The 13,653-nt window shown below is 57.1% G+C and overlaps 2 protein-coding genes, 8 non-coding genes and 2 pseudogenes across 10 annotated transcripts; all 12 read right to left on the bottom strand.

Moving 5' to 3' along the window:
• Nucleotides 1-64: 64 nt before the first annotated feature.
• LOC147099144 (U2 spliceosomal RNA) lies at nt 65-255 on the bottom strand. The gene has a single exon (XR_015074083.1). It is a non-coding gene; the product is annotated as a U2 spliceosomal RNA (small nuclear RNA).
• Nucleotides 256-893: 638 nt separating this feature from the next.
• LOC147099145 (U2 spliceosomal RNA) lies at nt 894-1,084 on the bottom strand. The gene has a single exon (XR_015074123.1). It is a non-coding gene; the product is annotated as a U2 spliceosomal RNA (small nuclear RNA).
• A 638-nt stretch (nt 1,085-1,722) lies between these two features.
• Nucleotides 1,723-1,913, bottom strand: LOC147099146 (U2 spliceosomal RNA). Its single transcript, XR_015074124.1, has one exon. It is a non-coding gene; the product is annotated as a U2 spliceosomal RNA (small nuclear RNA).
• Nucleotides 1,914-2,551: 638 nt separating this feature from the next.
• Nucleotides 2,552-2,742, bottom strand: LOC147099147 (U2 spliceosomal RNA). The gene has a single exon (XR_015074126.1). It is a non-coding gene; the product is annotated as a U2 spliceosomal RNA (small nuclear RNA).
• A 638-nt stretch (nt 2,743-3,380) lies between these two features.
• Nucleotides 3,381-3,571, bottom strand: LOC147099148 (U2 spliceosomal RNA). The gene has a single exon (XR_015074084.1). It is a non-coding gene; the product is annotated as a U2 spliceosomal RNA (small nuclear RNA).
• A 638-nt stretch (nt 3,572-4,209) lies between these two features.
• On the bottom strand, nt 4,210-4,400 carry LOC147099149 (U2 spliceosomal RNA). Its single transcript, XR_015074127.1, has one exon. It is a non-coding gene; the product is annotated as a U2 spliceosomal RNA (small nuclear RNA).
• Nucleotides 4,401-5,038: 638 nt separating this feature from the next.
• LOC147099150 (U2 spliceosomal RNA) lies at nt 5,039-5,229 on the bottom strand. Its single transcript, XR_015074128.1, has one exon. It is a non-coding gene; the product is annotated as a U2 spliceosomal RNA (small nuclear RNA).
• Nucleotides 5,230-5,867: 638 nt separating this feature from the next.
• LOC147099151 (U2 spliceosomal RNA) lies at nt 5,868-6,058 on the bottom strand. Its single transcript, XR_015074129.1, has one exon. It is a non-coding gene; the product is annotated as a U2 spliceosomal RNA (small nuclear RNA).
• Nucleotides 6,059-6,685: 627 nt separating this feature from the next.
• Nucleotides 6,686-6,900, bottom strand: LOC147099152 (U2 spliceosomal RNA; annotated as a pseudogene).
• A 452-nt stretch (nt 6,901-7,352) lies between these two features.
• Nucleotides 7,353-8,681, bottom strand: LOC147099153 (uncharacterized). Its single transcript, XM_085969286.1, has one exon. It carries the CDS (start codon nt 8,679-8,681, stop codon nt 7,353-7,355), a length of 1,329 nt encoding a protein of 442 aa, XP_085825412.1.
• Nucleotides 8,682-10,335: 1,654 nt separating this feature from the next.
• Nucleotides 10,336-12,309, bottom strand: LOC147099154 (uncharacterized). The gene is made up of 2 exons (XM_085969190.1): nt 11,388-12,309; nt 10,336-10,409 (listed from the first exon to the last, which is right to left on the bottom strand). The coding sequence occupies exons 1-2, from the start codon at nt 12,247-12,249 to the stop codon at nt 10,336-10,338; spliced, it is 936 nt and encodes a 311-aa protein (XP_085825316.1). The 5' UTR covers nt 12,250-12,309.
• Nucleotides 12,310-12,961: 652 nt separating this feature from the next.
• LOC147099155 (U2 spliceosomal RNA) lies at nt 12,962-13,108 on the bottom strand (annotated as a pseudogene).
• Nucleotides 13,109-13,653: the final 545 nt, after the last annotated feature.

The following is a 13,653-nucleotide window of genomic DNA, read 5'->3' on the forward strand; positions in this document are numbered from 1 at the left end:
CGGCTGAAAGTGGTGCGAAAACTTTTTCTGCTTTTGACTTTTGCGACTTCCCACCCCAAAGAGGGGAAGCTGCACCGCTCCCGGAAGCACTGCAATACCAGGTCGATGCGTGGAGTGGACGGAACAAGCCCCTGTTCCATCTCCCTGTTCCAAAAATCAATTTAATATTTGGTCCCCAGATAGGGGACGTATCAGATATTAAACTGATAAGAACAGATACTACACTTGATCTTAGCCAAAAGGCCGAGAAGCGATAGCCTGTACACTCCCGCCGACGCGCAAGTGTCCCTCGGCCTCTGTCTTCTCCGTCAATCTGGCCGCGGTCGGCCGAGCGCAGGTGCGACGGCGGGCCTGCAGCAAGAGAGCAATTTCGGCCAGGGCTTACTTACTTGCAAGCCAGACGAAAAGCCGTGCCCGTATGGCACCCCCTTCCCTTCGGCGGAGATGACGCCATGAAAGCATTTGCATTTTGCGAGCAATTAACCAACCGGGCGGCGCGCAGGAGCGCGCCGGCGGGGCTTGCGGTGTCCCCTCCCCCCTCCTTTTCCAACGGGGGCGGGCGCAGTGGCTCAGAAATCCAACAGGGTGCAGCACGGTCCAGGTCAGCTGCAGAGCGGGAAAGGTGGCGAGGCCCCGCCCTGAAATCCAGGGCACGTCCCCATATGCAAATAAGAAAGAAAAACACAATTTTGACATGCAAACGCAGAGCGAAAAACACCCCCGAAGGCGGCTGCTTAGCCTGCGGCGCGGCCGGCCAGCGAGCGGGTGAAAAGTAAGGCGGCGGCACGACAAGGGCGAGCCCGAGCGGCTCTACAAAGGAAAGACAGCACGGCTGAAAGTGGTGCGAAAACTTTTTCTGCTTTTGACTTTTGCGACTTCCCACCCCAAAGAGGGGAAGCTGCACCGCTCCCGGAAGCACTGCAATACCAGGTCGATGCGTGGAGTGGACGGAGCAAGCCCCTGTTCCATCTCCCTGTTCCAAAAATCAATTTAATATTTGGTCCCCAGATAGGGGACGTATCAGATATTAAACTGATAAGAACAGATACTACACTTGATCTTAGCCAAAAGGCCGAGAAGCGATAGCCTGTACACTCCCGCCGACGCGCAAGTGTCCCTCGGCCTCTGTCTTCTCCGTCAATCTGGCCGCGGTCGGCCGAGCGCAGGTGCGACGGCGGGCCTGCAGCAAGAGAGCAATTTCGGCCAGGGCTTACTTACTTGCAAGCCAGACGAAAAGCCGTGCCCGTATGGCACCCCCTTCCCTTCGGCGGAGATGACGCCATGAAAGCATTTGCATTTTGCGAGCAATTAACCAACCGGGCGGCGCGCAGGAGCGCGCCGGCGGGGCTTGCGGTGTCCCCTCCCCCCTCCTTTTCCAACGGGGGCGGGCGCAGTGGCTCAGAAATCCAACAGGGTGCAGCACGGTCCAGGTCAGCTGCAGAGCGGGAAAGGTGGCGAGGCCCCGCCCTGAAATCCAGGGCACGTCCCCATATGCAAATAAGAAAGAAAAACACAATTTTGACATGCAAACGCAGAGCGAAAAACACCCCCGAAGGCGGCTGCTTAGCCTGCGGCGCGACCGGCCAGCGAGCGGGTGAAAAGTAAGGCGGCGGCACGACAAGGGCGAGCCCGAGCGGCTCTACAAAGGAAAGACAGCACGGCTGAAAGTGGTGCGAAAACTTTTTCTGCTTTTGACTTTTGCGACTTCCCACCCCAAAGAGGGGAAGCTGCACCGCTCCCGGAAGCACTGCAATACCAGGTCGATGCGTGGAGTGGACGGAGCAAGCCCCTGTTCCATCTCCCTGTTCCAAAAATCAATTTAATATTTGGTCCCCAGATAGGGGACGTATCAGATATTAAACTGATAAGAACAGATACTACACTTGATCTTAGCCAAAAGGCCGAGAAGCGATAGCCTGTAAACTCCCGCCGACGCGCAAGTGTCCCTCGGCCTCTGTCTTCTCCGTCAATCTGGCCGCGGTCGGCCGAGCGCAGGTGCGACGGCGGGCCTGCAGCAAGAGAGCAATTTCGGCCAGGGCTTACTTACTTGCAAGCCAGACGAAAAGCCGTGCCCGTATGGCACCCCCTTCCCTTCGGCGGAGATGACGCCATGAAAGCATTTGCATTTTGCGAGCAATTAACCAACCGGGCGGCGCGCAGGAGCGCGCCGGCGGGGCTTGCGGTGTCCCCTCCCCCCTCCTTTTCCAACGGGGGCGGGCGCAGTGGCTCAGAAATCCAACAGGGTGCAGCACGGTCCAGGTCAGCTGCAGAGCGGGAAAGGTGGCGAGGCCCCGCCCTGAAATCCAGGGCACGTCCCCATATGCAAATAAGAAAGAAAAACACAATTTTGACATGCAAACGCAGAGCGAAAAACACCCCCGAAGGCGGCTGCTTAGCCTGCGGCGCGGCCGGCCAGCGAGCGGGTGAAAAGTAAGGCGGCGGCACGACAAGGGCGAGCCCGAGCGGCTCTACAAAGGAAAGACAGCACGGCTGAAAGTGGTGCGAAAACTTTTTCTGCTTTTGACTTTTGCGACTTCCCACCCCAAAGAGGGGAAGCTGCACCGCTCCCGGAAGCACTGCAATACCAGGTCGATGCGTGGAGTGGACGGAGCAAGCCCCTGTTCCATCTCCCTGTTCCAAAAATCAATTTAATATTTGGTCCCCAGATAGGGGACGTATCAGATATTAAACTGATAAGAACAGATACTACACTTGATCTTAGCCAAAAGGCCGAGAAGCGATAGCCTGTAAACTCCCGCCGACGCGCAAGTGTCCCTCGGCCTCTGTCTTCTCCGTCAATCTGGCCGCGGTCGGCCGAGCGCAGGTGCGACGGCGGGCCTGCAGCAAGAGAGCAATTTCGGCCAGGGCTTACTTACTTGCAAGCCAGACGAAAAGCCGTGCCCGTATGGCACCCCCTTCCCTTCGGCGGAGATGACGCCATGAAAGCATTTGCATTTTGCGAGCAATTAACCAACCGGGCGGCGCGCAGGAGCGCGCCGGCGGGGCTTGCGGTGTCCCCTCCCCCCTCCTTTTCCAACGGGGGCGGGCGCAGTGGCTCAGAAATCCAACAGGGTGCAGCACGGTCCAGGTCAGCTGCAGAGCGGGAAAGGTGGCGAGGCCCCGCCCTGAAATCCAGGGCACGTCCCCATATGCAAATAAGAAAGAAAAACACAATTTTGACATGCAAACGCAGAGCGAAAAACACCCCCGAAGGCGGCTGCTTAGCCTGCGGCGCGGCCGGCCAGCGAGCGGGTGAAAAGTAAGGCGGCGGCACGACAAGGGCGAGCCCGAGCGGCTCTACAAAGGAAAGACAGCACGGCTGAAAGTGGTGCGAAAACTTTTTCTGCTTTTGACTTTTGCGACTTCCCACCCCAAAGAGGGGAAGCTGCACCGCTCCCGGAAGCACTGCAATACCAGGTCGATGCGTGGAGTGGACGGAACAAGCCCCTGTTCCATCTCCCTGTTCCAAAAATCAATTTAATATTTGGTCCCCAGATAGGGGACGTATCAGATATTAAACTGATAAGAACAGATACTACACTTGATCTTAGCCAAAAGGCCGAGAAGCGATAGCCTGTACACTCCCGCCGACGCGCAAGTGTCCCTCGGCCTCTGTCTTCTCCGTCAATCTGGCCGCGGTCGGCCGAGCGCAGGTGCGACGGCGGGCCTGCAGCAAGAGAGCAATTTCGGCCAGGGCTTACTTACTTGCAAGCCAGACGAAAAGCCGTGCCCGTATGGCACCCCCTTCCCTTCGGCGGAGATGACGCCATGAAAGCATTTGCATTTTGCGAGCAATTAACCAACCGGGCGGCGCGCAGGAGCGCGCCGGCGGGGCTTGCGGTGTCCCCTCCCCCCTCCTTTTCCAACGGGGGCGGGCGCAGTGGCTCAGAAATCCAACAGGGTGCAGCACGGTCCAGGTCAGCTGCAGAGCGGGAAAGGTGGCGAGGCCCCGCCCTGAAATCCAGGGCACGTCCCCATATGCAAATAAGAAAGAAAAACACAATTTTGACATGCAAACGCAGAGCGAAAAACACCCCCGAAGGCGGCTGCTTAGCCTGCGGCGCGGCCGGCCAGCGAGCGGGTGAAAAGTAAGGCGGCGGCACGACAAGGGCGAGCCCGAGCGGCTCTACAAAGGAAAGACAGCACGGCTGAAAGTGGTGCGAAAACTTTTTCTGCTTTTGACTTTTGCGACTTCCCACCCCAAAGAGGGGAAGCTGCACCGCTCCCGGAAGCACTGCAATACCAGGTCGATGCGTGGAGTGGACGGAGCAAGCCCCTGTTCCATCTCCCTGTTCCAAAAATCAATTTAATATTTGGTCCCCAGATAGGGGACGTATCAGATATTAAACTGATAAGAACAGATACTACACTTGATCTTAGCCAAAAGGCCGAGAAGCGATAGCCTGTACACTCCCGCCGACGCGCAAGTGTCCCTCGGCCTCTGTCTTCTCCGTCAATCTGGCCGCGGTCGGCCGAGCGCAGGTGCGACGGCGGGCCTGCAGCAAGAGAGCAATTTCGGCCAGGGCTTACTTACTTGCAAGCCAGACGAAAAGCCGTGCCCGTATGGCACCCCCTTCCCTTCGGCGGAGATGACGCCATGAAAGCATTTGCATTTTGCGAGCAATTAACCAACCGGGCGGCGCGCAGGAGCGCGCCGGCGGGGCTTGCGGTGTCCCCTCCCCCCTCCTTTTCCAACGGGGGCGGGCGCAGTGGCTCAGAAATCCAACAGGGTGCAGCACGGTCCAGGTCAGCTGCAGAGCGGGAAAGGTGGCGAGGCCCCGCCCTGAAATCCAGGGCACGTCCCCATATGCAAATAAGAAAGAAAAACACAATTTTGACATGCAAACGCAGAGCGAAAAACACCCCCGAAGGCGGCTGCTTAGCCTGCGGCGCGACCGGCCAGCGAGCGGGTGAAAAGTAAGGCGGCGGCACGACAAGGGCGAGCCCGAGCGGCTCTACAAAGGAAAGACAGCACGGCTGAAAGTGGTGCGAAAACTTTTTCTGCTTTTGACTTTTGCGACTTCCCACCCCAAAGAGGGGAAGCTGCACCGCTCCCGGAAGCACTGCAATACCAGGTCGATGCGTGGAGTGGACGGAGCAAGCCCCTGTTCCATCTCCCTGTTCCAAAAATCAATTTAATATTTGGTCCCCAGATAGGGGACGTATCAGATATTAAACTGATAAGAACAGATACTACACTTGATCTTAGCCAAAAGGCCGAGAAGCGATAGCCTGTAAACTCCCGCCGACGCGCAAGTGTCCCTCGGCCTCTGTCTTCTCCGTCAATCTGGCCGCGGTCGGCCGAGCGCAGGTGCGACGGCGGGCCTGCAGCAAGAGAGCAATTTCGGCCAGGGCTTACTTACTTGCAAGCCAGACGAAAAGCCGTGCCCGTATGGCACCCCCTTCCCTTCGGCGGAGATGACGCCATGAAAGCATTTGCATTTTGCGAGCAATTAACCAACCGGGCGGCGCGCAGGAGCGCGCCGGCGGGGCTTGCGGTGTCCCCTCCCCCCTCCTTTTCCAACGGGGGCGGGCGCAGTGGCTCAGAAATCCAACAGGGTGCAGCACGGTCCAGGTCAGCTGCAGAGCGGGAAAGGTGGCGAGGCCCCGCCCTGAAATCCAGGGCACGTCCCCATATGCAAATAAGAAAGAAAAACACAATTTTGACATGCAAACGCAGAGCGAAAAACACCCCCGAAGGCGGCTGCTTAGCCTGCGGCGCGGCCGGCCAGCGAGCGGGTGAAAAGTAAGGCGGCGGCACGACAAGGGCGAGCCCGAGCGGCTCTACAAAGGAAAGACAGCACGGCTGAAAGTGGTGCGAAAACTTTTTCTGCTTTTGACTTTTGCGACTTCCCACCCCAAAGAGGGGAAGCTGCACCGCTCCCGGAAGCACTGCAATACCAGGTCGATGCGTGGAGTGGACGGAGCAAGCCCCTGTTCCATCTCCCTGTTCCAAAAATCAATTTAATATTTGGTCCCCAGATAGGGGACGTATCAGATATTAAACTGATAAGAACAGATACTACACTTGATCTTAGCCAAAAGGCCGAGAAGCGATAGCCTGTAAACTCCCGCCGACGCGCAAGTGTCCCTCGGCCTCTGTCTTCTCCGTCAATCTGGCCGCGGTCGGCCGAGCGCAGGTGCGACGGCGGGCCTGCAGCAAGAGAGCAATTTCGGCCAGGGCTTACTTACTTGCAAGCCAGACGAAAAGCCGTGCCCGTATGGCACCCCCTTCCCTTCGGCGGAGATGACGCCATGAAAGCATTTGCATTTTGCGAGCAATTAACCAACCGGGCGGCGCGCTCCTGGGCTTGCGGTGTCCCCTCCCCCCTCCTTTTCCAACGGGGGCGGGCGCAGTGGCTCAGAAATCCAACAGGGTGCAGCACGGTCCAGGTCAGCTGCAGAGCGGGAAAGGTGGCGAGGCCCCGCCCTGAAATCCAGGGCACGTCCCCATATGCAAATAAGAAAGAAAAACACAATTTTGACATGCAAACGCAGAGCGAAAAACACCCCCGAAGGCGGCTGCTTAGCCTGCGGCGCGGCCGGCCAGCGAGCGGGTGAAAAGTAAGGCGGCGGCACGACAAGGGCGAGCCCGAGCGGCTCTACAAAGGAAAGACAGCACGGCTGAAAGTGGTGCGAAAACTTTTTCTGCTTTTGACTTTTGCGACTTCCCACCCCAAAGAGGGGAAGCTGCACCGCTCCCGGAAGCACTGCAATACCAGGTCGATGCGTGGAGTGGACGGAGCAAGCCCCTGTTCCATCTCCCTGTTCCAAAAATCAATTTAATATTTGGTCCCCAGATAGGGGACGTATCAGATATTAAACTGATAAGAACAGATTTTTTTTTTTTTTTTTTTTTTTTTTTATATCAATATATATGCTTTATTCATAAAAATCTTTGTTCATGTACATGACACTGCAGTCCACATCTGGTACAGTGCAAATTAACTTCAGCACATGGCACTCAATTTACAAATTACATTACATTTATCATTACATATATCAAAGCATGTTTCAATATATTACAATATACACTCCACAAATCATATTACAGATGAAAGCAGTACATGGTACTCTCTTTACACAAACAGGTACATTTTCATTACATGTTTTATAAGTCATACAGCCCAAGGGGGGCCGAGGTGCATTCCAACATTTCTCAAAATACATTACATTACAATCCACCAACCGTATTATATATGGCTTAATAATACACATGAATGCAGTTCATGGTACTCTATTTACATTCACAGATTACAAGTGCTTTACAATTAACACACTTGTACGTCATGCGGCCCGAGGGGGGGTTTCCCACTGGTTTCAGCCCCTCAGTGTACACTGGCGGGAGGACCTTAAACTGTGGCCCTTCCCCATCGTGCCTTGGCGGCGGCGGCACCAACCTTTAGTGCGTCCCTCAGCACGTACTCCCGGACCTTGGAATGTGCCAATCTGCAACACTCGGTCGTGGACATCTCCTTGCTCTGGAAGACCAGCAAGTTTCGGGCAGACCAAAGGGCGTCTTTCACCGAGTTGATGATCTTCCAGCAGCAGTTGATGTTTGTCTCGGTGTGCGTCCCTGGGAACAGTCCGTAGAGCACAGAGTCCTGTGTTACCGAGCTGCTCGGGATGAACCTCGACAAAGACCACTGCATCTCTTTCCAGACCTTCTGTGCAAAGGCACATTCCAGAAGGAGATGGATGACGGTCTCGTCCCAAGCGCAGCCTCCTCGCGGACAGCGTGCGGTGGAGCAGAGACGTCGGGAGTGCATGAAGGATCTGACGGGGAGGGCCCTTCTCACCACCAGCCAAGCTACGTCTTGGTGCTTGTTTGTGAGTTCTGGCGATGAGGCATTCTGCCAAATGACTTCGACAGTCTGCTCAGGGAACCATCCGAGAGGATCTACCATCTCCTTTTCCCGTAGGGTCTCGAGGACGTTTCGTGCTGACCACTGCTTGACAGCTTTGTGGTCAAAGTTGTTTGCTGTGAAAAACTTTTCCACGAAGGACAGGTGGTCTGGCACGGTCCAACTGGATGGAGCGTTCCGCGGCAGCGTCGCCAGACCCATCCTTCGCAACACCGGGGTCAGGTAGAACCTCAGCACGTAGTGACACTTGGTGTTTGCGTACTGAGGGTCCGTGCACAGTTTGATGCAGCCGCACACAAAGGTGGCCATCAGGATGAGGGCGACGTTTGGTACGTTCTTTCCCCCTTTCTCTGGAGATTTGTACATCGTGTCCCTCCGGACACGGTCCATTTTCGATCTCCAGATAAAGTGGAAGACGGCTCGGGTGACTGCGGCGGCGCAGGGTCGGGGTATGGGCCACACCTGCGCCACGTACAGCAGCACCGACAGCACTTCGCACCTGATGACCAGGTTCTTGCCCACGATCGACAGGGAGCGCTGCTCCCACATTCCCAGTTTCTGGCGTACCTTGGAGATACGCTCCTCCCAGTTTTTGGTGCACGCCCCGGCCGCTCCGAACCATATTCCCAGCACCTTCAGGTAATCTGACCTGACGGTGAAGGGGACAAAGGATCGGTCGGCCCAGTTCCCAAAGAACATGGCCTCGCTTTTGCTGCGATTTACTTTCGCTCCCGAGGCCAGTTCAAATTGGTCGCAGATGCTCAGCAGTCTGCGGACCGACAGCGGGTCCGAGCAAAAGACGGCGACGTCGTCCATGTACAGGGAGGTCTTAACCTGAGTGCCTCCGCTGCCTGGGATCGTCACCCCTCCTATGCTCGAATCCCTTCTGATGGACTGGGCAAAGGGTTCGATACAACACACGAACAAGACGGAGGAGAGAGGACAGCCCTGCCTGACTCCAGATTTGATCGGGAAGCTTTCTGATTCCCACCCGTTGATTAGAACTGCGCTACTGATGTCTGTGTAGAGCAGTTGGATCCAATTGCAGATTCCCTCCCCAAACCCCATTTTGGAGAGCACGTCCATCATGTACGTGTGCGATATTCTGTCGAAAGCCTTCTCCTGGTCCAAGCTGATTAAGCAGGTGTGCACCCCCCTGTCCCGCACGTAGGCGATCGTATCCCTGAGTAGCGCGAGGCTATCAGAGATCTTCCTGCCGGGTACGGCACAGGTCTGATCCGGGTGGATCACCAGCTCCAGAGCAGACTTGACCCTGTTGGCGATGACCTTGGACAGAATCTTGTAGTCCACATTAAGCAGCGAAATGGGCCGCCAGTTTCTGATTTCTTCCCTCTCCCCCTTCTGCTTGTAGATGAGGGTGATGATGCCTTTCCTCATCGATTCTGACATGCTGCCAGCCAGAAGCATACCCCCGTACACTTCCAGCAGGTCTGGGCCCATCCAGTCCCACAGAGCCGAATACAACTCGACCGGTAGGCCGTCGCTTCCGGGAGTTTTACTCGTCTCGAAGGACCGGACGGCCTTTGTCAGCTCGTCCAGAGTTAGCGGGTGATCCAGACTCTCCCGCTTGCTGTCGTCTAGCACCTCCGAGATAGACGACAGGAAAGACTGGGAGGCCGCGCTGTCTGTGGGCTTCGCGTCGTACAGCCCGGCATAAAAGGATTTGCTGATCCTTCGCATGTCAGGCTGCGAGGACGTCACAGAGCCGTCTTCCTCCTTCAGGCTGTGGATCACAGAGCTCCCTCTGTGTACCTTTTGGAAGAAGAAACGCGAGCACGTCTCGTCCTGCTCCACGGAGCGGACTCTGGAGCGGAAGATGATCTTGGAGGACTCTGAGGCATAGAGCGAGGCTTGCTGGCCCTTCACCTCTTGGAGTTCCTCCCCGACATTGACTCCCATCGACTGCAGCAGGAGCAGATTCTGCATGCTTTTCTGGAGTCGGGACATTTCCCTCTGTCCCTCTCTCGCCTTCTGAACACCTTTGAGGATGAAGAACCTCTTGATGTTCGTCTTGATCGTTTCCCACCAGTGCGCCGGGGAATCAAAGAGGGGTTTCACGGTTCTCCAACCTTTGTAATCCCTTTTGAGTTCCTCAATGTTTTCTGGGGTCAACAGTTTCACGTTCAGCTTCCATATCCCTCTGCCTACTTTCTGGTCTTCCTGTGGGTGACAGTCGGCTAGTAAGAGGCAGTGGTCAGAGAAGAACACCGGCTTGACGTCGGTGGATCTGACCGAGAGAGCTTGGGACACAAACAGGAAGTCTATCCTGGAACGGACAGACCCGTCTGGCCTGGACCAGGTGTATCTGCGCGGCGCTCCATCTGCAGGGTTGCTGAAGATGTCGTGTAGCTTGGCGTCTTTTACCGCTTCCATCAGGAGTCTGGACGTGGCGTCCAGTTTGCTGTCGGCTCTGCCGGATCGCCCAGCCGCATCGATGATGCAGTTGAAGTCACCGCCCAGAATAACCGGCCTGGACGTCGCCAGCAGCAGCGGTAGCTGCTGGAAGACGGCCAGCCGCTCGTTCTTGAGAGCCGGGGCGTACACATTGATCAGCCTGAGCGGGGCATTCTTGTACAGTACGTCTGCTACGAGGAGGCGGCCACCCACCACCTCCTTAACTTCGGTGATGGTGAAGTCACCTCCCCGCAGCAGAATACCCAGGCCGGAGGCACGGCAATCGTTGCCTCCTGACCAGATCGATTGGCCGTGGGGCCACCATCGCGACCACTGCCTGTAGTTGCTGAAGTGCGGTAGGCCGCACTCCTGCAGGAACAGTAGGTCGGCCTTGACCTTGGCAAGGTACCCCAAGGTGGAAACACATCGCGTCGTGCTTTTGATGCTACGCACGTTTATGCTTGCAATTTTTAAAGCCATTTTAAATTTTAAATAGAGTTCAAGTCCCATTTTAATAAGCAGTCCTTTATGCTGTTTCCATCCCTTGGGGCTGGACCTGCATACACACAGTGTCAGAGAAAAACTGTACTTGCCCTGGGCTGAGGAACTCGCCCTGGTCTCTTGAGGGGTTGCTGTACCGGCAGGGGGATGACGGCGGTGAGAAGAAGTCTTCTTCCTCATTCGTGGATGGTTCTTCCCTCAGCCTGTCGCCTGTGGTGTCGTGGCTCCCGGTTTCCCGGAGCAGGTGTGCATCGGTCGCTTCATTGCTCCCGGTTTCCCGGAGCTGGGGTATGGTGGACGCTCCGCTGCTCCCGGTTGTCTGGAGCTGGGGAGCGTCGGGCACTTGGCCGCCCCCGGCGGTCTGGAGCTGGGGGACGTCGGGCACTTGGCCGCTCCCGGCAGTCTGTAGCTGGGGAGCGTCGGGCTCTTGGCCGCTCCCGGCGGTCTGGAGCTGGGGAGCGTCGGGCACTTGGCCGCTCCCGGCGGTCTGGAGCTGGGGAGCGTCGGGCACTTGGCCACTTCCGGCGGTCTGGAGCTGGGGAGCGTCGGGAACTTGGCCGCTCCCGGCGGTCTGGAGCTGGGCTGCGTTGTGCCCTTCGTTGCTACCGGTGTTCTGGGGCACGGTGATCACTCCTGTTTGTTTCTTTTCGCTCAGCCACTTTTTTTGTTGTTGGTGACTGTTCTTTTCTTGCCCTTCCTCATCAGATGAGCAGCTGCTGGTGTTGCCCGTTTGGGGCGGGTGCCGCCTTTTTTCCACAGGCCTGGACTTTGGCGGCCTCTCTCTTTGGGGGAGGCTTTTTTTCTTGTTCTTTCGTTTGACCTCCTGCCATTCTCCCAGTTGTTGTTCTCCAGCTGCCTCCTCTTCCATGGTCTCTGGCTGTTGGGGAGGAGGCTGAGTGCTGGTTGCCTGGGTTTGGTCGTTTCCAGTGAGGGCCTCTGCGGTGGGAGCGGTGCTGGTCTCCTTTGAGGCGGCCTTGTTGACAGGTCCTTTAATTGCCTGCGCATAGCTGCTGCTGCGCCTTGGGCAGGCCTTGTAGAGATGGCCTGTCTCCCCGCACAAGTTGCAGCACTTGCTCTCCTTGCAATCCTTCGTCTGGTGGCCTTCCTGCTTGCAGTTGCGACAGATGGTGACAGTGCAGGTCGCCGCCACGTGCCCGGATCTCCCGCAGGTTCGACACACCCTGGGTTGTCCCGCGTACACCATGTAGCCCCGGCTTCCACCGATGGCGAAGCTGGAGGGGAGGTGCTGGATGGCTCCTTTGGCATCCACTTTCAGGGTTACTTTGATCTGGCGTTTGCTGGTCCAGATCCCAAACAGGTCATTTACGTCAACGCTGTTCCCGACACTGTCGACGTATCTGCCGAGGAACGTCAGCACATCGACCACAGGGATGTGCGGGTTGTACATGTGTACAGTGACCACCCGGTTTCTTTGTGTTGGGAGAGTGAATAGAGGCTCGGCAGTCATAACTGAAAGCAGCGTTTCACTCCCCTTTTCCTTAACTGCCTGCAGAAATTTCAGGCATGCCGCGACGTTCCTGAACGTCACATCAAAATGTCCACTGCTGGGGAAATCCTGCAGAGCGAAGATATCCGCAACTTGGAAACCGCAGCATCCGGTCAAGATCCTCTTCACAAAAAGGGAGCGGTCGATGGGCGATTGTCCCTCCACCTTCTTCACTGTGACTCGGACAGTGTTCCGGACTCCCTGTCTCGCTCCTCGGTTTGCTGCAATCTCGCTTGCAGGTCGCCCGTCACTCCAGGCTCTCGAGCTCGCTGTTCCATTGGCCGCCGTCGCGCCTGCCAATCGCTCTCTGCCCCGGGCTGCCAAGCTTGCTGCTTGCTTGGCCCTCGTCTCGCCTGCCAATCGCTCTCCGCTCTGGAGTCCCGGGCTCGCTTCCTCATTGGCCGACGTCATGCCTGCCAATCGCTCTCCGCCCCGGCCTCCCGAGCTCGCTCCTTCATTGGCCGCCCTCTCGCCTGCCGATCGCTCTCCGCTGCAGGCTCTCGACCTCGCTGCATGGTCGGCCGCCACCTCGCGCTGCAGGTCGCTCTCCACTCCGGGCTCCCGCAATCGCTCCTCCTCCGGCGGCCTCGGTTTCTGCTCCCGATAGCTCCTTTCTCGGGTTTCCTCGCTCACTGCTCCCTCAGTCGCCATCTATGCAGATCGCTCTGCTCTGATTGGATCAAGGCCGAAGCCAGCATGAAAATGCAGCCAAACCAGAAACACCAGTATCGCGACACAAGGTCAATTTGCATCAGAATCAAGCAGATACTGATAAGAACAGATACTACACTTGATCTTAGCCAAAAGGCCGAGAAGCGATAGCCTGTAAACTCCCGCCGACGCGCAAGTGTCCCTCGGCCTCTGTCTTCTCCGTCAATCTGGCCGCGGTCGGCCGAGCGCAGGTGCGACGGCGGGCCTGCAGCAAGAGAGCAATTTCGGCCAGGGCTTACTTACTTGCAAGCCAGACGAAAAGCCGTGCCCGTATGGCACCCCCTTCCCTTCGGCGGAGATGACGCCATGAAAGCATTTGCATTTTGCGAGCAATTAACCAACCGGGCGGCGCGCAGGAGCGCGCCGGCGGGGCTTGCGGTGTCCCCTCCCCCCTCCTTTTCCAACGGGGGCGGGCGCAGTGGCTCAGAAATCCAACAGGGTGCAGCACGGTCCAGGTCAGCTGCAGAGCGGGAAAGGTGGCGAGGCCCCGCCCTGAAATCCAGGGCACGTCCCCATATGCAAATAAGAAAGAAAAACACAATTTTGACATGCAAACGCAGAGCGAAAAACACCCCCGAAGGCGGCTGCTTAGCCTGCGGCGCGGCCGGCCAGCGAGCGGGTGAAAAGTAAGGTGGCGGCACGACAAGGGCGAGC

Source organism: Somniosus microcephalus, chromosome 28 (genome assembly GCF_052327205.1).
Source record: "Somniosus microcephalus isolate GS21.2 chromosome 28, FLI_Smic_1.0, whole genome shotgun sequence".
In the NCBI taxonomy this organism is placed as follows: Eukaryota; Metazoa; Chordata; class Chondrichthyes; order Squaliformes; family Somniosidae; genus Somniosus; species Somniosus microcephalus.